Here is a 24295-nt window from a genome sequence, read left to right on the forward strand (position 1 = left end):
TCCCATTGTATCCAGATTTCATATTATTCTGTATCATCAGCAAAATTGCCATGTTTGTATTTCCAGTTAATGAAGACATGATGTCGGGTAACACCAAAAACTAGGCTTGTCCCACTGTAAGAACTTTCATCCTTAAGTCAAACTTTCTACGGACTCAACCTAACCTTCAAATTTGAAAGCAAAAGACAAATTATTTGAAATGAGTCAGTTTGCTTGTTGTTAGGAATTTTTTGCTCTGCCACTAATCAGGAAAGTCATGGCAACTACCAGAGAGGAAAGCTGTCATCCCGAAGTCAATAGGAGTTTTACCATAGACTTCGATAGGAAAAGGGTCACAACAAAGTTCAGAAGGGAACTTCATAATTTGGCTGAAGTTCAACAACAGAACTGATTAAGCCAAGAAATTTTGTAGAAGAAAACCATATCTGGTGGATAATATCTATCAATAATGAGATATAAGTATTGATATTAACTCCAATATAAGACTGAAAAGTATAATGAAAGTATCTTTACTATCCTTTCCAAGGTATGACTTCAACAATATTTTTTATCATCCATCGACTTTGCACACCTTGCCATGAACTTACAATAAGAAAAAATACAGTATTTCACGTTCAGAAAAAGCCCATGATAAAAAATGGTAGGGAATATTTAAATTGTGTCTCTACTTACAGCAAATCCAAATGATGATGCACTGTATCTCATTACGGAGACAGCTAAAGGAAAGAAAATATTATTTAGAATCACTTTAAATCTTTTTTGTATCCTTTCTTCTTCTCTAGTCTGAGAGTTACTAAACTAGTTTCAGCACATGGGCTTAGCTTCACCCAGTCCCCACTAGAATGACCTGACACTTAAAAAAGGTCTACCAGAAAGGCCTTCTGCTGCAGGAAATGGTTAGGTCACTCAGGAGATGCTTTTCTTCCAAAATCATAATGGGGCAGACCTTAGCATAGCATTCAGAAACAGTCTCGTTATGAAACATGCTGCATTTCAGATGCAGTTTTGAGTAAAAATATGTTGAAACCACAATTTCAAACTCTCAGAAAGCTTTACAGGTCTCAAAGTGCTCCTTGCTCCAGATAGGCACAAAAGTCCACCTCAACTGGCTGACAGAAAACTATGCAGGCCCATCCAGACTTCTTGACTGCCACCTTTTTGACAAAAAGCCTAAGGGTAATTCACACAGCCCCAAGAAATGCGGCAAATTCCATCAGATCAGTAATTTCCAATGGAAAAAGCATCAGGAGGAAAAATTTTGACCAGCACTGATTTTGGCTGCATACTGCCTCTAAAAAATAAACAAGATTTTTAAAATGGGCTAACATCTAGAAAAAAAATTATCATTTTTATAATTTTACTCCATGCATCCTAATTCTCACAGTTCCCAATTCTAGGAGGTACTGTGCAAGGAAAAATACCTTTCAGCAGCCCAGAGGAATACCAAGGAAGAAGCAGGCAGCAATGGAAGAGGCCATCACCTGGAGATGGGATTTTTATCAAACTGCAGCTTTCACAGGCTAACAGCAACACTACAGCCATGTCAGGCTCTCAAGCATTGAGCAGCTCTAGCCTTCTTGCTGCATTTTGTAGAGTGTGGAGCAAGAACAGGACTAACTGAACCTGTGCTCCCGCATAGAAGGGCACAGCACTTTAGTTACAATATTAAGAGGGCTCAGAATAAAGCCTAACAGGATTAATTTTACTACTCTTTCATGAACAGCTGTCAGCTAACTTACTAAGAAAAATACATTCTCATAAAAACAAAAATACTTGAACTAAAAACCACAGACTCATCAACGACTTTGTCAATCTTAAGCTGACAAACGCAATATCTAATTTTCGGTATTCCAGTATTCATTAGAACAGCTTGGCAGAACAGAGCTGCTATGGTTTGATTGTTCTTTTCAGTAACAGCAAGCTGCAGTTCTGTGGCACTTATCCGGAAAAACAGAAATTAAAATCTTGGAAAAAATAACCCTTTTCTTATTGATCTAAGACCTAGCTGTGGCCACGAGCATGCCAGATATCACAAATATTTGGACTTTATCATTACAGTTGGCCAAAACACAAAGAAGAGTCATCAAGTTCATTTCCAGATTCCCATTTTCTCAAAGATTGAAGAGTATTAAAACAGTTAGTATAGATTTACATCTCCCTCTCATTGTTAAATCGTGATTTCCCACACTTCATCTCCTAGGTGAAAAAAAGGCTATATTTCTCGGTCAGACTTGCCAGGTAAGAGCTCCACTTGACAAGCTGACACTAGCTTGCAGTGATCCAGCTGCAAATGTGAACACTTCACTGCATAATAATATATTACCATTCAAATTTTCATTGTATGGCTCCTTAGAGGCATACACTTTCAAAAAATGCAGAAGTTGCATTAAAAAAAAAAAAAAAAAAAGGACATTCACAGGTACACACAAGCTTGCAATGTTCCTGTCGTTACTGCTTTCATATGATGCAGTTCAAAGCCACACTTTTACTCCTACTTCTATTTCTAGCCTGCCCCTGTAGTGGAATTAGCACCTCATCTTTTACTAAATGGCCAGCTTTTTTCCCCACTCGAATCCAGACTTAAAACAAATTAACACTATGGTTCCCTTAAAAATGAATATATAATTTCTACGGGTGATGAAGTGCATACAGATAGCCACACTTTCAAGAATGCTTCAGGTGCCATGTTTGGTGTATTTAAAGCATAAGGTCTTCAGCATGAGAACTCTCTTTATTTTTATGTATTCTACCACAGTGAATATCACTACATTAATAGCATTAACACACAATCTGTTTGGCCTGAGCTACCCAAAACAGTAATTAAAAACAAGTATTAACTAACAGCGTTACAAGTCCGCTTAAACCTTTTTGCTAGCTAGTGAATACGACTGGAGGAAAGACTTTCCAAGGACTGGTACCCTACAATACTAACTTGTAGTGGTAAAAGGCCGTAATAAAAGTAGTAATGACCATTTAAGCACTGGAAAGATATATTTTTATATTATTTATTTACATACTGGTTTTCTAATGGGAATAACAACCCATTTGTCTTTCTTTCCAAGTCAAATAGCAATGTTAAAGCGCCTTTAGCCCTGACTTAAGCACATTAATACTTCTAGCTGACAAGTACAGTCATACAGAATGTACAGATACACACATCATTAGGGAAGTGATCGTGCCCTTGTACTCGGCACTGGTGAGGCCGCACCTCGAATACTGTGTCCAGTTTTGGGCCCCTCACTACAGGAAGGACATTGAGGTGCTGGAGCATGTCCAGAGAAGGGCAACGAAGCTGGTGAAGGGTCTGGAGCACAAGTCTTATGAGGAGCGGCTGAGGGAACTGGGGTTGTTTAGCCTGGAGAAAAGGAGGCTGAGGGGAGACCTCATCGCTCTCTACAACTCCCTGAAAGGAGGTTGTAGCGAGGTGGGGGTCGGTCTCTTCTCCCAAGTAACAAGCGATAGGACGAGAGGAAATGGCCTCAAGTTGCCCCAGGGGAGGTTTAGATTGGACATGAGGAAAAATGTCTTTACTGAAAGTGGTTAAACATTGGAACAGGCTGCCCAGGGAAGTGGTTGAGTCCCCATCCCTGGAGGTATTTAAAAGACATGTAGATGAGGCGCTTAGGGACATGGTTTAGTGGGCATGGTGGTGTTGGGTCGACAGTTGGACTCAATGATTTTAGGGGTCTTTTCCAACCTTAATGATTCTATGATTCTATAAAGCTCACCAGTAAATCACCCCAGCTTAAATGCAATGTTTGTCCATGAGTCTAGGCTCTATGGCAGAGAAAGCAACTGTAATATTGGCATACAGGGTACCAACCAATACAGGTTGCCACAGACTGACCACATCCGCTAAAGACAATGACTGGCTCCCATTCTAGGCGCTGAAGCTGAAAGGGCTCTTAGGGAAGTACTTCTTAGCATCCAAACACTTGAGACCCCTGGGCAAAGGAATAACCAGTGGTCCTTATGCCTCCAGCGTCACTGCCGTGCTCCAGGAACAACGTACGGCACTGCAGGAATGGATCATAGAGCTTTTGCTGAACCCTCACCTTCCTTCTTCTCGATACACATTTTCAGTTATTCCTAGATGAGCCTCTGATGTAAAAAAAAAACCAAACCCAGAGATCCCTAATCTCCATATTGAGTTAGCACAATTGTGTGCTAACAAGCAATGAGGAAAGAACAGAGCAGGTAGCTTAAAAATCCTGTGGAGTCATTACATACATTTAGCAGCTACACTACCATGACAGTGGGAGCCTGCTTTTAGCTATTTTATTGGCTAAACTGGACAGCATTTTATTACCTCTACAATAAAACAGATAACCCTAATGCATTTTCCTGACATTTGTAAATCGAGCTTGCAAGCAGTCAGAAACTAAAAATAGAGCCAGCACAGTAAGCCACAAATCTACCACTGCCTCCACTGCACAGCGACATCAATTTGTGAAGTCTGCCAACCTATAGGTCAGATTTTTCTGTAATTCCTTCACCCCTTCCAAAGTGATTCCAAATAAAGAAAAATACCCCATTTCCCACACATTCTACCCTCAACAAAATAATGATTTTATTCATTTCCATGTGCCTCAGAAAAGTCATATGACTAGGGCCCTAACCCTACAAAATCATTCCAATTTAACTCTTCAGCCATCTAGTCTCCCACCAGCCTTTGCCAGGTTTAATCCATCTAAAATGTGTTCCTGAAGAGCCAGCACCCCACAGGGACCCTGGACCTCTCGCTTCCTTCTCCGCACTGGGAGAGTACCCTGGTACCTTTTTGCACAAATGCTGGAGGCAAGAAATAGGATAGGAAATTAACTCTGCCTCCAGTTCTCCCAAACAGAAATCTTTGGGATGAGTCTGGCTACAAATGAGAGATGGTACAGCTCCTCCATCTGTCACAAAAATCTCCTCTTACCTACTCAGAGAGGGGAGAACTATTTTTAGGAAGCTCCCCTTGATGGGACAATCACTCTATCATGTTTGCTTTGAAACTAGTCTTTTTGAAAGACACACCTGGATGTCAGCACATAAAATATCATGGCTTCAAAGCACATGACCTGCACTTCGCAGAAATCAGGTAGGCAATCTGAACATCACTGAAAGTGTTGGGTTTATTTCTATATATATTACCATGCATATCTTGCCGGTTGTAGAGAGTCACAAGCAAGAGGAACTGGAAGTTGTGCTGAATCAGAAGTGAAACTGAAATACAGTCTGTTTTCATTGCCCAGTGTTGGTAAAACATCAAAAACTAATGTTACAATAAATATTTCAAAATAAATCTATTCCAAGCAGAGAAAACCAAATGAGTAATACTTTCTAAAAATCCCTCACAACAACTGAAAGCAAAGAACAGACATGATTCTGATACCGTTAATACTTGTAAAAAACGCTACTGACCAGGACCAACAGGTACACATACATTTCCCCAGGCACCTTCTCGCCTCCCCAAAATTCTAGCAGAGCAAAATTCAAGGATTTTTATGCACACGCCCAAAATTTCTGCAATCAGCACAGTAGCTACAAATGGCTGCTAAACATCCAATATCTCAGACACAAGTCTGCCAGACATCTAATCTTCATGGGCAGATCCAGTGCTATCCATCACTGTCATGTTCCTACACCCATATTTATCCCAAAGTCATTGGCAAAACTGTACCAACCCTATCTATACAAAATTTTCAGCTCATTTTCCGAGTTTATAATTGCATCAACATGGTAAAGACCCTTATTTCTGGGCAATACCATTATACCATTCTGTATGTATCTACCAAGTGGAAGCATAAGTTTAATGTATGTTAAACCTGGATCTTGATCTCATTAGAATTTATGACTGATTTGTAAAGAAGTCCCTAAAAGCATTCATTTTTCCACCTGCCTGAAACATGTCATAGTGACTCTGTGCAGAATGAACTGCAGCAGAGTACTAGGAGGCTTCCGTCCTTGGGGAAGACTCAGCTGTGGGACGTGACTCGGTGAACGGGGCTCTAAAGGAGCCAGACATCACGTCCTTAGCTCTGCCACTGCCTGGGGCATGACTGTTAGGCCAAGAAACCACTGTTCTCAAGCTTTTTGTTTTTCCAATTTCTGAATTTGTTTTCTGTACAAATTCTACACACTTCAGAGCAGCGACTATATCGTCCACTCTGTCTCTACTATCCCCTGGACTACAGGCAGGGCTGGAACTTCTGGCTTCTATAATATGTACAAAAGCAACAAAGCTAAGGAACCTAGGATTTACTACTCCCTTCCTTCAAAAAGAAAGTGCAATCCCACCAAAAGTATTAATCGGCTTTACCTTTTCCTTCATTTTTTTAAAGGCATGAGATCCTTGACATAAATGAGTGACTATCTACTATTTAATAAGTTTACTTTACTTCTTCCATAACAAAAAAAATCCTCCAGGTATCCTAAAAATCTTTGCAGATGCAGTCTGGTAACAAATTCTGCTATAGGCAGTGATAATGCTTTCCAGGAATATCTTTCTTTCCTTGTCTATTACTCAGTTAATTTTGTTTGTTTGTTTTCATCTGTTGCAATGGTCAAATCTTTAACAGCTGCAAACTTCCATAACTTCATTTACTTCAGTGAACTACAACAGTGTATATCAGTTGAAGATTTTCCTTACTGCTTATTATAGAAACAACAGAATTTCAGGGCTTTGTGCAAAAGTTTTCCCTAGAGTTTAATCCAAACAATTCTTTCCAATTTGCTGACATGTTAGCAAAAAAAAAAAAATTATTATTACCATCTCTGACTTCAGGATTTTCTATCTTAAATCATTCATGTTTCAATTTCAGAACTTTTTAAAAACCTATTTTTTGTGGTTCTTGCAAAAAATTAAATGTCAGTTCTCCCTTAATTCCCTTTGTTTACATGTTTTCTGATTATATGTGTCTTGTGGCTGCATCAGTACCTCATGGTAAAAGATCAGAAGGCTTCCATTTCAGGGGTTCAATATTCACAGTATTGGCTTTCACACAGGCAGCACGGATGTAGTTTTCCCAGACTGATCATTCATTATACCATGGTGCTCACCAATAGTAGCAATCTCAAAGAACAGCAAAGCAGTCCAGTCCTAAAGCTTACTTAGTCTCCTGATTCACTTCTGTTTAATTTGCTTTCATCTTCCCATTTACTACTGAACGAGCACCCACCATGCCTCCAGTGGCATGTCCCACAAATGAACAGAACAGACTAGGCAACCGAGCAGGACTACACAATTCCGAACTATGAAACAATCCTACTGCAAAAAAACAAGGTATAACTTATCAAATGATGAAAAAGTTATCCATGTGGAGAAAACAGTGAACCAGCTTTCTCTACAACACACAGCACACAGTCCCCAAGAGCATACCAGTAATATTAAAAAAAAAAAAAAAAAAAAAAGCAAACACTGATTGATAGAGACACACACCGAGGGTAAATCTGTTCCTGATTTCAGAAAAAATCATGCCTAGGCTCTCTTTTAACAGCTGCTGAAATATCTTCTATATACAACAAGCCTTCACTGCCACCCTTCAGTGAGTATAACACTAAATAATGGTCAGCCAAGTATACCAAAGCAGTCAATTTTGTATGTCACTCTTTCCAGCATAGCTAGAGATGAACACGAGAAACCATTTGTTTAGGGAAAGCTTTTTGTAAAACCAGAAAGCAGGCAACTCCAATAAGGCAGAATTAACAGCAATTTCCAGAGTTGCTCAAAAGTGCCTGCAGGGGTAATATTACAGTATGTGCAAGCACGGTGCAGAGCAGTGCACTGCAGTGCCAGTTCTGGGAGAAAGCAGGACCCCTCCTGTCCAGCATCCCACTGTTTCACACGCTCCCATGCTTCCTTTCTCAGGTGCCAACCTTCTGTTTTCAAACAAGATCATCTCAAAAAAAGAATGCAAATAAATCAGAGAGAAGGAGGAGTGGTGGTTTTGTTTAGTTTTGGCTTTCCAGGGGGCAGGAACTAAAAGAGGGCCCATATGTTATAGCTCCAGTTGAGCTTTATTGGGATATTCAATGCCTATGTTTGCATTTAAGACTAGGAATAATGAAACCTGAAGGTCTATAAGAAACATACTAGTTTTCCTTCCAGGCACATGATGCAAACTCTCTACAATTGAATATACAGGTGCATAGTTTAATCTGTTATATTTCAAATGGGGTCACTTGAATCACCCAAAATAACTCAGTGCAATGACATTAAAGCACATTGTCTTTTAATGGAACTATGTATTATTGATGCCCCAACTCCAAATATAACAACTGAAATGGCCTAGAATGTTGCAAATGTCCGTAACTGTGTATTTACCAGGGAAGCTTTTGCAGCTTATACCTACAATCCACAGGCTTTATAATTTTGAGCCTGAAAGTAGCTTCCAAAACCAAAGGAAGCATTTTGGCCCTGGACAGGGACAAGGAACAAGTGGTACCTTGGCTACAAAAGCCACAACCAACCAGGCCATTTCTAAAGCCCTGTGGCCAAGATTGGTAATTTGCTGTATCCAAATGAAGGTTATTCCAGATTTAATGACCTAGGAGACTCTCCAAAGGCAACATTTCTCCCATCTTTTGTGTTTTATTGACTGGAGGCAAAGCTAGCAGGCAAGTATTCGGGTCCTACACAGCATAAAGAATTTATTCTTGGGAGTTTGGCCAGTTGCTTTAAAGCAGGTTGGTTTTACCTTAGTTAACAGAATAAGCCAGAAGACTGAAGTGAAGGTTTGTAAATGCTAATCTGACTTAAATGGGTTTCTGGAAGCTTCATAGAGATCCAGCAAACTCATATTTTATACATGTATCCCCAAACCTGTAACAGCTTGGACATAGGCTAAACGTTTTTACCAGTCATTGAAGGTTTTGAATTGTTAACAAAAAAGAGCTGAAACACTGCCATTATTCTCAGGTTCTGGTAAGTTCCTGTCCTGTGGTCACATTAGAAAGATGGAGAGATCTTTTCAAAAAGATAATTAAAGAATGATATCGTACGCAAGCTACAGCTCAGATGTATTAACACAGAATTTACATGCAAGGATTCAGGCTAACTGCAGGACAACCAACAATAAATATATGAATATTGTTGGTTGTGCTATGTATTGGTGTCTATGAAAAAATTATTGTTAATTAGCTTTTATTTAGAAGATAAGCACATTTAAAAGAACATAACCAGTGAGAACTGCATCACCCCACCCTGGTTATTTGTCTCCATTACTGTAAAGAAGCCTAGTGGTTTAATTTTAAAAAGATGCTTAACTTGAAGTTTGCCAAATTTAGGCTAAATGAAATATATCAGAAAACTCCAAATGCCAAACCTCCAGATTCAGCATCTTTTTTTTTATTTTTTCCCGCCCCCTATTTTTATGCTACTATTTCAAACTTGACTTGATTGTAAACTGTATTTTCAACAATTGTGGTATATCAGGTATCAAGAGCATGAAAAAAAAATCATCAATGCTGCTGTGAAAAAAACGAGTTCAGTCTGAAAGTACTTCTAAGAAACGTAAATAATTGTCCAACATTGTAAAACTTAATTCTCATCATGCTACAAAGATTCAAACCACAGGCCTTATGGTGCATAGAAACAGTATTTCATTGGTTGATACTGCAGGTTCAAAATCCTCACACCAGCAGACAAACGTAACACAGCTTTAAATACCTGGAATCATACTACAGTATAACCTCTGCTCCATATAAATTGGCTGACTGAAGTGCAACATGGAGGATTTAGATCAAGAGAGGATTTAATTAGTTTTGCCACATCATATTTCTTTCTAGAAGTATTCCAACTATCCCATACCTTAAATACAGTTCTTAAATAAGCTAAGAAAAAAATATATCTGCGGTTTAAGCCTCCTCAAGTTGGATTCTTCCTGGTGTTCTTTAAACTTAGAGAAAAGAAACACATTTTAGCCATGGTAAGCATTTAAAACCAGTCCACAAAAGCACTGGCTAAATTCTCACTTTTCCACATTAACTGTAAGAACCCTTTCTTAGTATCTGCTATCCACAATACAACACAGGTGAATTTTCTAGTTCTAAACAAATACAGACCTGCCAGATAATAAAATTTTCACTGAAGTTGCACATGAACTTCAATATACAATTTTTTGATCAAAGACCTTTTTTTCCTAGAATTTCAGTAAAATTTTAAGCAGCTCGATGGATGCAGCAATGAATTGCAAAATTTTGTATTTACCATAGAAAGTTTTCCAAATAAATTAGAATCTTTTTGTTTTATTTGATGGATTTTAACTTTCATTCAGTATGTGTGTGGAGCGAGTTATATTTTTTGAGGTCATTATAGACATATAACTTTATTTACAATTACCTCAAAAAATAAATCAAACCAAACAATTACAGTAGTCTCCCTATTTCACAGAAAAGGAAACAGAACTGGATCAGGGATCTTAGGAGATATTTGAAGATCAGGGATCCAGAATAAGTTTAATAGCCAAAACAACTGGACTCTGAAGAAAGACTATAATTGTTTGAAAAGGCAGCTAGGTCCGGGTGGTTGGCACAGTCTCACACATCATACTGTCTTACTACGTAACTTTCGACAAAACCCTTAACATTCCCTTTTTTAGGGTTCTTATCTATAAAACAGGACAAAAGTACTTCCACATTTCAGGATGTTATACACAGGAAAAATCATTTTACCATATGGAAGCATCTAGTAATTCTGTAAAGAGTGACCACAGGCACTATGAATATCTTAACTATTTGAATAAACTGTTTAGTATTATGATCTGCCTATTATGATATTTCACATTCTCAAAGCACTGCCTTAACTTTTAGAAACGCGAACTTTAACTACGGAAAATGGTAACCCAATTAGAAATGATCTGCACGATCTTTATGGAATTCCCACAGCTTAACAATTTTAAGATACTCTATTTTTATACTAGAAGTATCAAAAAGCAGACTTCCTTTTACACAGAAATATAGCAGTACTTCAGAAGCGTATCAAGCACTGAAAAAACATTCATATTGAAAATAATTTTGTACTGCCCTTTAACTTGCATTAGTATAATGTAATTATAATTATTGAAACTAATGTGACTAGTGCATCCCCATCAATGGGTTACTACAAGCTCATTTTTGTCCTGCTGAAACCTCTAGAACACAAATGCAGTGAGACCCATGAATGCAAAGGTGACTATTTTAAGCATCCTTCGTTTTAGATACCTTTGAAAGGTTCTGAATTTGGAACACAGAAAAATAAGTCCACACAAAATTGTCAGTTGGGCACCCAATAATGAAGACACCCAAAATAATTCTGAGGAAGAGCTATTAAAAACTACATTCAAACTCAGGTAAATGAGAACATATAGACAGGCTGATACTTTTTTTTTTTTTTTAAACAATTTCTAGCATAACGATTTATCTGTGTTCTATTTTTTTTATTTTTATTTTTATTTTTTTTTTCCCAAAAAAAATTCACACAAATGCAACAGGAAATCTGTCTGAAGGAATGAAGGTAAAATAAGATATTTGCTTGTCACTTTTCTTGGTATTTTTGTCTGGTTCCTCCATCAGCTAACAGGTGGTTAAGTCCTGCAATTCTGTTCTTGAGGAGGATAAACAGAATTAGAATAAATTCTCTGCACATACACATTTGTGATTTAGAAATCTAAGACACTGGCTGGAGCCCATCCGTGACTGACCCTGGTTCGACGTATCCTGGAACAAGGAATGGCCACTCCAACCTGGAAGCCAGAGGACACAGAGCATGAACTGACACAGATCTGCCCCACGGAGCAGTACAGCAGGCTGTTTCTCTGGAACCAACTGTTCCAGATCCAATACACGGATCGGTGCCATCCCCAGCACTTCCTACACTAGCCAATGACTAACAGCGCAACTGAGTCCCTCTATCGTCAGTGGGAACAACACGAGAGGAGCGTAATAATGCAAAGATTGACAGGTTTTCCTTATCGTAATAAATAAAATTAAAAAAAGAAAAAAGGAGGCTTCTATTCATTTCTCTATGCACAGCTTTCCTGAACATGCAAAGAATGGATCATGGTATGTGAAGACAGGACCAGAAGAAATTCACACTCATTACAGTTAGTCTTATATTAGATGTTTGTTCTCTGAGCATTTTAATGACCTTAGAAATATGAAAACCAGGGAAGATTTGAACTGAAAAGCTTTGGTCGTTGAAAAATAATTAGTCATCTTCACAGCCTTTTTCATCATCCCTATCAATTTCAGAGACAAGACACATATGGTACCCCCCATTTTAATTAGATGGCTAGTGAGCTGCTCCAGAACCAAAACAAGCTGCCAAATACAGTTAAGCAAGCTGCCACAATATAGCACAATATTACAGAGATTTTCTTTTTTCAAAGTGAGATTAAGAATGCAAACCATCCCAGACACCTCAGTGAATTAGTAGAGAAACTCTAAAACCTGGCTTCACATACACATTTAAAAAAACCCCCAGAATTCCAATTTAAAGTTGCTTTTTGGTGTAAAAATTTTTTAGATACCTCAACTGACTGTGGGAGAGGACATCTGATCAGACTTCTCCAGCCGTAGACATGCAGCCTGTTTTAGGAGCCTGAAGGCCTGTTCTCAGAGGTGAAGATGTTAGGCACAGAGCACATCATGCTAAGGACACCTCTATGTACTACTAGACAGGAAATAAGCTACTCCATACCCCATGAAATCCTACCATTTAATCTTCAATTTTAACAAGTGAAGAGTTCGATTCCTGCCATTTAACATCTTAAACTTGTAAAACTCTCATAGGGGCATTCCCACACTCTAAGAATCTGCAGTTTAAAAAAAGCAAAATCACTTGCAGTCCCTTTACTGGTCTGTATGTTCAAGAATTCCTGTATGTGGCATATCTGACAAAGCACTAAAATTTTAACATGGAAGAGTTATATTGGAATAAAGTAATATTTATTTTGGAACTGAGGGTAAATTGGGAAAACCGTCACAATTTTACACAATAAATTTTACTGGTCAATTTTACTAATAAGCCTAAAAAATGCCCAAACAACTATGGTAGTTCTGAATCAGCAAATATTTTCATAATTTAATTTTATTTCAAGTACTGTCCTGTTAACATTTATTTACATTTACTGTATTGCCAGATAGTTTGTGGCAGTTTATCACCTAGATTCTTGCACTATAAACTCATTTCTGTGGTCAGATAACTGGATAGCAAGGGATGACTGAAAATGTTACCTTGTTATTTATTCAGTTAGGTAATAAAATCTGCCAGTTGGTCTATTTCAGCACATTGTACCATGGGTTCTGATCAAAGTGCCATTTAACTTGCATTCTTATCTCTATTAGGGAAGATTATTTTATTTGCACAAAGTAGTTAAATAGTCCAGGTAACTGCAGGTAAAATGTATTGATAAAGAAGGGAGGAAATTGCAAGCTTATATATTGCTATTCACTGTGTTCAAGTGAACTGATGAACATACTGACTTCCACACAAGTCACACCTTTTGTGAGGTTTGCTCACAAAAATAAATGATGAAATTAGGATCTAATATCTATAAAGCCACTTATTTTGAGTTCTCTAAGGACAGGGGAAATGATGTTTGCTGATTGCTTCTTAATGAAGGCCATTTTGCAAGCCCAAAAGAGAAGGTAGAAAGCCATACAAGTATACATCTTTAAGATAGGCACTCCCTACAGCTCTTATTCTACAAAAGCTATCCACTCTTATTTTAGCATTGTCTTCAATAGAAGGCATGTTGGTTCACTCTTATACAATAATTTTACTCTTTTCTATTCCCAAGTACACTTTAAAAGCATGCAAGTCCACAAGATTCATTTTAGCTGGACCTTGTTTGCTCATGTTTTTTTAACTGAAAGATACTTTACACGTTTTGTTAGCAGGATTTCAGCTCAACAACTAAAAGATAGCAGACTCTTGCTTTACTTCTCATACGGCTGCTGGAACGTAAAGAAATCTTGAAGTTTGAACTGAATTATTAATGCTCCTTTAATACAGATCACCAAGCAATGAAAATTTACCCTTCTTACACAAATTTAATTAAACATCCAAGTTCTGAACACAGACAATTCTGCTAAATAAATCAAAAGTCAGGAAGAGAAAAAAAAAAAAAAAAGAAATCCTCTGTGTTATCTTTTTTATCTTTCTAGGCTTAAATATAAACAAACCTTCTGGGAGAGAAGCAACTGTCTGATGTCTCTCTGTTGAATTTAACTGTAGGAAGGAATTGCAAGCCCTTCAGACAAATCTCTTCCTCAGACAACGTGCTAATCTTAACAATCTATTGCTAAGGGCCGCAATAAAGGCGGCTGTCATCAATCCTACTTCAGTGTTGTAATATGGAGATGCTCTGCTAGCAAGGATGACACAGACACACTGTACACACAAAATAGCACTACAGTCAGGCTTAGTATACAACTTGAGAGCAAACCCGTTATATTAAGTTAGCTGTGGGCTCTAAGTCATTAAGTAAAAATTACAATGAAACATGAGTCTTAATAACAAATTTCCTTTGTTCTGTGGTTTCTAATTAAGCTTTGGTAGTAGCTTTTTAATACAATAATTCTAAATAAACCTTCTTGGAAACTGGTAATGCTGATTTTCTAATAAAAACATTTTAAAACTGTTACAGTTTTCTTCCAGTTGCACAGTCTTGACAACAGGTAGCAGTAGGAAATCATACTCAGCAATTCACAAGACCAGAAAGATTAACAGCTTCCCTGAAGGATGCAGAGTTCTAAAACTAAAAGAAAAAACAGCAAATGATTGACATACCACACTACTTTGTATCTGTCCAATTTTAGAGTAATTGGCTTGACATGTCTACTGCTAATTCTGATCAAAGTAACAGAAAACTTCCAGTCCTGTCTCTATGAGCTGAGCTTAATTTATTTGGACGAAAAATAGTCCATGTAACATCAGAAATAATGTGATAAGACAGGAGGATAGTACAAGTTGTACATGGCTATTTAGAACATGTAATTGTGTCAATAAAACTTGAACTACATCAATTATTTTTTTGTGTTCCATGCACAACTACTCCAAGGAGCAAGCTCTTGAAAAGTGTTAGAAACATATTCCCAGGATAAAACCCTTTATGTCAAGCAGCATGCACCTCTTCTTTTAACATACAAAGGGCTTGCGCTGTTGCTCTTTTTGTTTTTTTTCTGTTATACAGGCTTATTATTAGCATGAAACAGCATCAAAACTAAGAAGAAAGTTTCTACATTTCAGTATACAGGGAACGTTTAAAGCAGAGCTGACATGTACCTGACTTGCAATCAAAATGACTTTTCAGTGGAAGACCCTAAGCACCAACAATCCATGGAGTCATCCAAAATATCCTGACTTAATTTTTCTAAAATGATAAGCATAGTCTCTGAAAATCCAGTCTCAAGTTTTCTTCCAGTAGCACTTCTGAAAATGGAGCTAACATTAAAAGGGCTAACATGTCTTCTACAGTCATGACACCAACAGTTCTAAAAATTTTTGTTGGCTATGATATATTTTTAAAAACACTGCTTCAGATTATTGAAGGTGAAGACACAAACACACACTTTTATCATTCTTAGATCCTCATCTGCTCTGCTTTCAGAGATCAGCCAGTATCTAGTCATTCTCTGGCTCCATGCATAAAGTAATGATGCATTTTTTCTTCATTTGGAAATCATGTTGAGAATACTTGCTTATTTATAAAAGGAGAAACCTAGAATTACTAATACCAGAATGCTGGACTTGTATTTAAAAAAAATCCAGTGGTCTTAATTATAGTCGCCAATCCTGATCCTTGAGTCTGAGATTAACTTACTAGAACTGGTAAATTTTGTGATGGCTGAGAATTGTAACACTATTGTAGCATTTCATATTGGCCAAAGATGTCTTGCTCGCTATTCTGACTGTGCCGGACTTACTGCTCGTCTTCTTGGTGATGAAAGGCTTTGAACTTTCTTGGCCTGATGCACCAATAAATATGGTTTCAGCCTGATTCCCTCAATGACACAAACACCGCTGCCCCTAGTGATTTCAGTTGCCTGATGAAGAAAAGATGTTCCTTTTGCAAAGCCTTCCAAGCCAAAAATAGGTATTTCATATTCAATTATAGCTCTAATTATGTTACCTTATTCACTGCTCTCAGCCTCCCTCCCAGGTAAGACACCCTTTTAAGTTTACAAGTTATTGCATTGTTTTCCCTGTACTGCTCCTACTCATCTTTTCTATCCAGCTGCCTAGTGGTCAGAGCCATACTACAACGTTAAGCACGCTTCGCAGCAAACAGAAAAGAAATTGCAGCAAATTCTTTGAGCCACTTTAAGAGAAAATCAAGAATAAAATCAGTAGTGTAAAACTAATGTAAATGAACTGAAGTTAATGTGTACAAGCATAGAATTTAGATATCTTTGTAGCTGTGTTATAGAAGAGTCTAACAAATATTTTCCCTCTACCCCCAAGCAGGTCAACTCTCAAGTCAGAAGATATTATCGCAACATTCAAACAACTAGACTATATTACAACAATAAATAAGATCATTACATACATTAAATATGAGAAAAGTCGCTTACTTTTGGAAAGTGGAAAGAGCAAGCTACTTTTTATTGGCTGTGCAAAGAAAATTACTGTGAGTTCTGGAGTACTATAAATTTACCTCGCAGTATATTTCATGGTAACTTGATTGCATACATAGGAGATAAGAGTCCAGAGTCTCAGACTGTGTAAATTTACATCATGTTCTTCAGATATGCTTATTTATTACTACTTGATTATCTAGCCTTCATATAATTGACTGTGTTTGTAACACTCTACCTAAATTGACAAATTTCCCATTTTGAATAGAGTGTGGTAAAGAAGTCTAAAAATTTCCAGGGAAGTTATTGAGATAACTTGATGATACTGCTGGATAAAAGAATACTTACAATTGAAGACATTATTTTGCAAATATATTTTTGAAATGCTGGAAAGACAATATCCTTTCTTCAAATGAGAATTTGTAACGGCTTCTCAAATATCTTAATAATGTAACTTCCTTTTGCATACTCTTTTAAAAAATAGCCTGCCATACATTTCTTTTTTCTACCAAAGAATAAAATAAAGAAAAGGCAATTGAAAGGAATGGCCAGGGAGAAAAGATTAATTCAGAGCTAGAGCGGAGGCTCCTCTGGGGTAGAATGTAGGAATGACACAGCTGTTTCAGATGGAAACCATGAGATTAGCCACAGTACACACATAAAGTCTTGAAAGGGTTTTAGAACAATTCTGAAATTTCTTCTGCAGCAAGGAGTGTATCTTTGTACACAAAAGGAGGTGATTATTCTGTACATATATAGTATAGACAGTCAGCCCTAATAGTATTTGTAAAATGGATCTGCAGTAAGTTAAGGCAAATAAAACGTCCTCTGTGCCAGAAAGCCCTTATGATACAGAAGCCAATCTTTATGTTATGCATATATTTATAGGCTCATATTTTCAAAGAAAATCATTATTCCTTTCTGGCCTCCTTAGCATCTTTTATAAATATATGACAGAAAAAGAAGAGTCATGGTTCAGGATCAGTCAGCAGGTGGACTACAACAAGCCCACTTTCTTTGCTGTGGCACTTAGTACTACACCGTACATTGAGTTATCAGCCTCAAGGCTGTACAAAAGATCCAGGAGGAATCTCAGGGTACAACTCTCCCAGCCATGTTATCTGAAGGTCTGGCATACGAATTACCTCTTGGAATGACGGTACATTTCCTACAGACATTCCAAACTGATGTAATCAAAACCCTGCAAGTGATCTCAATTGCAACAGGGAAAATTTGGAGGGAGGAAAGGATCAAAAGCCTAAATCATAAACTCTAAAGACTCCATTTATTTGGGTTTTTTCATTTGTTTTCTTCACATGCATGGTCTTCCCAGGAATATATAACAAAAGCATCCGCTTTTTTGTATAAAAGACCTGTTTCAAATTTGCTTTCGTCATAATCCATAACAGAAACAAAAAGACAAGACTGCTACCTGGACTGCTGTACAATGAAACCAATACTGATTCATACTTGATTTCGCTATAGGAGCTATGTTTCAGTTTAAATAGATCAACACATTTCAAACCCTACAATCTGAATTATGAGCAAACTTGCTCACCAGCATGGCTTTTAATATTCCTCTGATTTCCAGACTAGAAGAAATACCTGTGTTCACTTGTTCTACTACTTTTGACTAATCTTGACCATTAGCTTAAAAACCTCATCCTCCCAATGACTATGGCTTGCATCCACGCTGGCCAAGGTTAGCTCCTCGATGGTGGCCTGGCCCACTCACACTGGCCTATATCTCATCTCAGAATGATACAGCGCCAACCCATGATTGGGACCTCATAGGTTACTTCTGTACGGAGATCTGATAATGACTGACTCGCATGCCTTTACAGAACATTTTCCTTCACATGAATTTAATCTAAAGTATTTTCAGGATAAGAGTCTCAACAGATAATGGCTTATTGGGGTATGAGTACTGGTAAACTACGGTCCAAAATAAGCCACTTCCTTAATAACTTGGTAATTACTTATTGCTTTTGTTGCAAATGAGGTGTTTTCTCAACAGCAAATACAATCAAGGAGTAAAAGTTGCTTATCAGGAGTTAGTAAGTTAACATGATGGCAAGAACTTTACATAAAATTGTGAATGATTTTTGTTGATGCTGTACATTACTGAGTGGAAACGATTTTCTCAATTGTTTCTGCTATTATTCTATGTCATGGAACAACATGCAACAGTGATTATTTGATCCATATCTTTGATGTTCTTTAATAAATTCTGGATTAAAAGTTTAAAGCTTTATGCTGGCGCAAGTGGAATCAATGATTTCTTAAGTTCTGCTGTGAAAGAAATTGTAAAAACAGGTGTTGGCATTTAGGAACTGTAGTACTGAACACAGACCAGATGATTAATTTCACAACAGGTAACACAGAAAGCAGTCCTAAAGAGAAAAGTTCATTGAGACAGTTAGAAGAATATATGCATGAAACAAATCAAAACCATTTTATAAATACTCGGTAAAATTAGATATTTAAAATTAATTCAAATTGGCTGAATGTGCCAATCCAGTTTCCCTCTATAATTCAGGTTCCACCTATTTAAAATACAGAGTCATTATCATTTATTGATACAATTAGTTTGTCAGATTTGGACAAGAATCTGAATGAGCATTCAGCAATCCACAGATTCTGATTTTTATGCCTTATGAAAAGGTTAAATATTTACTGTAACATTGATTATTTGCAATTTTGGATCTGACATTAGTCACACTAGAATAGCTAAGCCTTTAACGCTATGTGATGTTCAGAAAAGCCATTCTACTGGTGCTAAATTTTTTTTAAATTTCTGTCTTGCAGCTGATCTGAGGTGGAAGTATGGCATCTGTTTCCTCTCAGCACCACTTTCAATTTATACAGTTCCATACCAAAAAATATACTTTCGACTGAAAAAAATCTCACTGTAAAGACACAGACTTAAAACAAAGAACCCCAAATACTTAATTACCTGTATATGACTGTTGGAAAGAAAATATTTTATTCCTGTGTACAATGAGACAAGTTGTTTGTGGGTTTTTTTGTTGGGTTTGGGGGGGTGGGGGGGTTTAAAGAAAATACTACCCCATCAGCTTTTCTGGACCCTTTTCAAAGCAAACCCACTGACAATGACAAAGGCTAATTACTCTGTGTGATTAGCCTCCCTTTTCTATACCATGGTACTTACAAAACCTTGTTGACTTGCAAACGAAAAAAAATCACAAAATGTAAATGTAGTTATATACCTGTTTATTCTAGTTCATTTAATATAGAATTTGTCATTAAAATCAGGTCTTATCCAGTGCCCAACAAAATCAATGGAATGACTTCAACTGATCTTAGTATACACTGGACCAGATCTACAATTTGTTTAGAAATATTTTTTTGTTGTTATTCATTTTCAATGTAAAATGTATGTACACCTACATAAGTGGATTTTTAACCTTTTCTAAAAATGCATTAAAACCTACTAAAAGTGAAGCAGTAGCCTAATTCACTCTTGAAGGTAGTTCACTACGAAGCTCTAAAGATCTTCAAAGAAAATGTCTTATTTTTGAAGCTAATCTACTCTAACAAAATGAAAGCACTTATGCTTTTTCAACGTTACTTAAGCCCTATGTCTGAATATCGATGTTTCAGTAGTTTTTCCACAACTTGAGAACATTTTCAATTCCTTATAAAATTAAGAAGAAATTCTGATCCACAGGCAAAAAAAAGTGACATTAAAGCACTTCAGTAAGGTACTGGTTCATCCTTAAACTTTGAACAAAATAAGAATCCACCTAAAAGTTTAGTACAGCAAGGATAATGAAAATATCCTTTCTTTCTTAAAGAAAGACTAACACAGCTTGAAGAACAGTATGTAACTACCTTTTATTTTACAGCCAGACAGAAATGTTGGCTGAATAAAAATATCTAGAAACAGAATCAAAGAAAACCCTGTATAATGTTATTACACAGATCTGTATAGATTATCAAAAATATTATAAGACAAAGAAATGTCTGCATAGCAAGTCCTGCAGAGAAGATGATCTGATTTCCTAAAGAATTTGGTGAATTAATTATATACCTTTAATGTCACTTTAAAGATGCAGGTCTTCTCTTTATTATAGTTTTTAGTGTAATGTGTTCTTGTGACACATAATGACATTATTAGAACATGAAACTTAAACAAGCATGTATTCTTATTTTTCCTTTGCTTTTTGGAACTACTGCAGAACAAAGCTGCTCAAGTAATTAAAAAAACAGTAAGAACAACTGGCCAAAACCAACCCCTCAGCCCCTACATGTTACTAAGAATTTGAGAAGCTGCAATGAAGTACAATAAAGCATAATTCACATTGAATCAAAACAAACGCAAACTAGTCATTTGTACACATCTTCCAACTAAAGAAAAGGACGAGTTTAGCACAGCAAAGCGAAATACGCTTCCATGTGTTTTCCATGTATATGCAGGCACAAATATGCACACATTGGGAGGAGGGAAAGCAAACCAAACTGAGCTGACAGATGTGGCAATGTACTACATTTGTAGAAACACAGAATGGTACTAATACTGATAAGCTGGAAGAAGTAGAGTTGGCCTAAAACATCAAAGAGCAAGAAAGAATAGTCACACTTGTCAACATCCATCACCAGCAGATCCTTCCTCAGGTCCCAGCCTTGTGTCATCAGCAGAAAACGCTTCAAACGGGGGAAAGCAAAGGGAATTGAATACAGGCTTAAACAAAGATCTTCAAACTCAACCACCCAAAGACAGCTACTCCTTTTCCTATACAAAGCAAAACGAGAGAAGCAACATTCAGCTGGTTAGGTTGCAGGTTCAAAACAATAGACGAGGTGTTGGCTTCAGCTTGGGCAAGCCTAAGACTTCTGCTTCGTCTGTTTATGACACATCTTCAGCTGTTGCCATGACAACACTGACATCTCCCCCTGCTGTAAAGTGCTCTTAGTTTAAATATTGTATAAATGAACATAAATTTTTCATATATCTCATGCAGCTATTGTTTGTGAAATGGGGGCAGTATTCCTCAGTTTTATTAGACAAAGAAATATTATACAAATCAATCATTGTTATTCACTGAACACTGAAAAATTTCAATAGCCCAACCCAGCATAATGATAATATTTTTTATGAAAAGCAGTATAGTAAGGCTCTCTGCATCTTGAGCACAGGAAAGAACAGTTTCAACAGATTTTCTGTCCTGCAAAATTCAGGTGTGTTAGAAAACGAGACCTCCACGATAACTTATTTTCCATGTAGAAACCTAAGCTAGCTCAAGTGAAATAATTTTTTTAAATGTTTCAATATTCTAAGTGAACATTTTGTGTAGATTTCCAATTAAAAGTTTTTTATATTTTATTTTTTAATTCCTTTTGGATATTATTCATAAACATTGAAAATTTTCTTTGGATAACAACACTCCCATCTGTCTCTAGCTGAGTTTCAAAGCACAAACATGATGCCACGCTTTCTCTCAGGGCATTCTGCATTTGAGAATCAGTAAAAACCCTTATAGACAGGGTACAGCTTCTATTATCACGTACATGTAAACCTGTAACAGTGATTCCATTATTTTCAATTCTACATTCATAAAAGTATTTGAGATAACCTAGAAATAAATTAGATCTTCCTAGTTTTCTGTTTGATTAAAGACATTTTAGAACAAATACACAAACAAAGAGAAAAAAGAACAGTCAGCCCTTTAAAAAAAAAAAAAACAGTACTTTTCCACTGCGAAGGCCTATGAAGACGTTCATGTAGGTATTATAATGTAAAACTGGCACCCAGTTCATATGTTATCACTTTACATCACTGCTTTTGATACTGATTGGTTGTTTTAATAGGGTCGTCTTCCAGGGGGTGGACCTATGTCTTTGCAGACAGAGCTGATAATTTCCATCCACATTGGTACAAAACAAAGACGAGTTTATTTAGGAATAAATGTAGCTCATAGGATTAGGAGTGCATGTACTGCACCAGACACTGTTAATATTAGAGACAGTGTGTTTCGACTACCCTAATAAATCCACACCCTTCAGTTCCTTTGCCCACAACAGAAATCAGCCTCTTGTGTGAGCTCTCTATCCTGTGCCCTTCTTTCCATACAGAGAATACGGAGCTTCTACTAAGGTCTCATAACATCTATGTACATTTTCTATTACTTATATATAGATATTCCAGAATAAGATAACACTGAGGAGCAGGGTATTTTTGTTTGCAAATAACAGCAATGCTGTAATGACCTATAAGGAAATGCATTAAATAAGATCAGACTCCTCTTTAATCACTCCCTGTATTTTCCTTTATAGACAGGCAGATAGATAGATAGATAGATAGAGATTTCATCTTCTCATTTTTCTTTTAGGCTCACTTTTCATGGCTGCTGTAGCATTTAAATAGAGTTAATCAGTTCCCTCCAGAGCAAAGGCAAGTACTCTAAACAGAGCTGCATGGCTCAAGGGATGTTCAGCAAATGTGTTCAATCAACACTTGCTCCTTCTGAAATAAAGAGGATGTGCCTCTGCATCAGATTTAGCCCTTGTCTACTGTTTGAATAGTGTGGCAGTCTCTGTCTATGCCATAATATGATTTGGATTGAGGGGAAAAGAGCATAGGGTTATTCTAAAACTGTATTGCAACGCCCAATTTTCATCTAATGAGGATTATCTAATTTACATCTGAAAACCTGTACTTACTGCAAACATGCAAGTTACAAAAGAAAGCATGTGCAGGGCTGGAGCTCTGGTGGGAAGGCAGACTTAAGTTTACTCTGCTAGGACTCTTATTCTATATAAGCATGTTAATTATTATCACTGGAATGAAGATTTTATTAAGCAAACGAATAAAATCTTGAATCACAATATTATCCTTTTTTCTGACAAAGTTAATCATAATTGAAAGTAGCAAGCTTACGAGCATAGCATTTGCTGACACGTGAAACAGTGTGCTGCTTTAAAAGGTGATAGTGATAGGTAAGTCATTTAGTCATAATATGCATTAAAGAAAGGATCTGTATGAATGTCATCAATAAATAAGTATCAAATAGTAGTCCTGATTCTGTAAACCCCACAGAAATTGGCAATTTCAGCCATGTTTAATATCTCATTTAAACTGGTAAGATTACCCAAGTTCCCATAAGTAACTCTCTCCCTCTCATTATTTTAGTAGATTACACGTTAATTATGAAAAGATTTGGAGCCTTCCTGACCTATCACTTTACATCCCTGAAATCCATTAAGGAAAGATAACACAGGGCCATTGTTGCACGCAGACACAGAGGTTCCTTTCTTCTCTAGAGCCAAGTTGTATGACTCCAATTTCCCATTAATTAGATAATCTTTCAGAGGATTATTTGCTAATTATCCTCAGTAGGATTTCAGCATAAGAAAAAATACACAGAAAAAAAACACAAAGAGAGACTTCTCTAAGAAACCTGGCATGCTATCTGGAGCGCAGCATGGGAACACTCCACAGATGCTTCGTGATCCTTCAACCGTGACATTCCAGGTATAACAACCTAGTCAGTGTTAACTGCTTCTGGGCAACAGAGTACCCAGGGTCTATATACTTCAAAATTATCCAACACCAGGCAAGACGTGAAAAAAAAATTATTTTACTAAAAAGCACATTTAAGGAACTACTTGACAGATTTGGGAACAGGCACAAAAAGTAAGCGTGATATCTAATACCTATGTGTCATTTATTAGCTATGGGAATTTCCTTCTTTTTCATTCTGCTAGCAGAGCTGAAGACAGACACAAGAGG

General features: G+C 36.9%; 1 protein-coding gene across 1 annotated transcript in view; it reads right to left on the reverse strand.

The window, feature by feature from the left end:
* Positions 1 to 24295, reverse strand: part of TMEM163 (transmembrane protein 163) — a 113281-nt gene that overhangs the window by 49228 nt on the left and 39758 nt on the right. The window contains exon 3 of the mRNA XM_076343073.1: positions 673 to 716. Within this exon, the coding sequence (XP_076199188.1) occupies positions 673 to 716 (44 nt within the window). The remainder of the gene's footprint in view (positions 1 to 672; positions 717 to 24295) is intronic.

This window comes from Aptenodytes patagonicus, chromosome 6 (assembly GCF_965638725.1).
Source record: "Aptenodytes patagonicus chromosome 6, bAptPat1.pri.cur, whole genome shotgun sequence".
Lineage (NCBI taxonomy): Eukaryota > Metazoa > Chordata > Aves > Sphenisciformes > Spheniscidae > Aptenodytes > Aptenodytes patagonicus.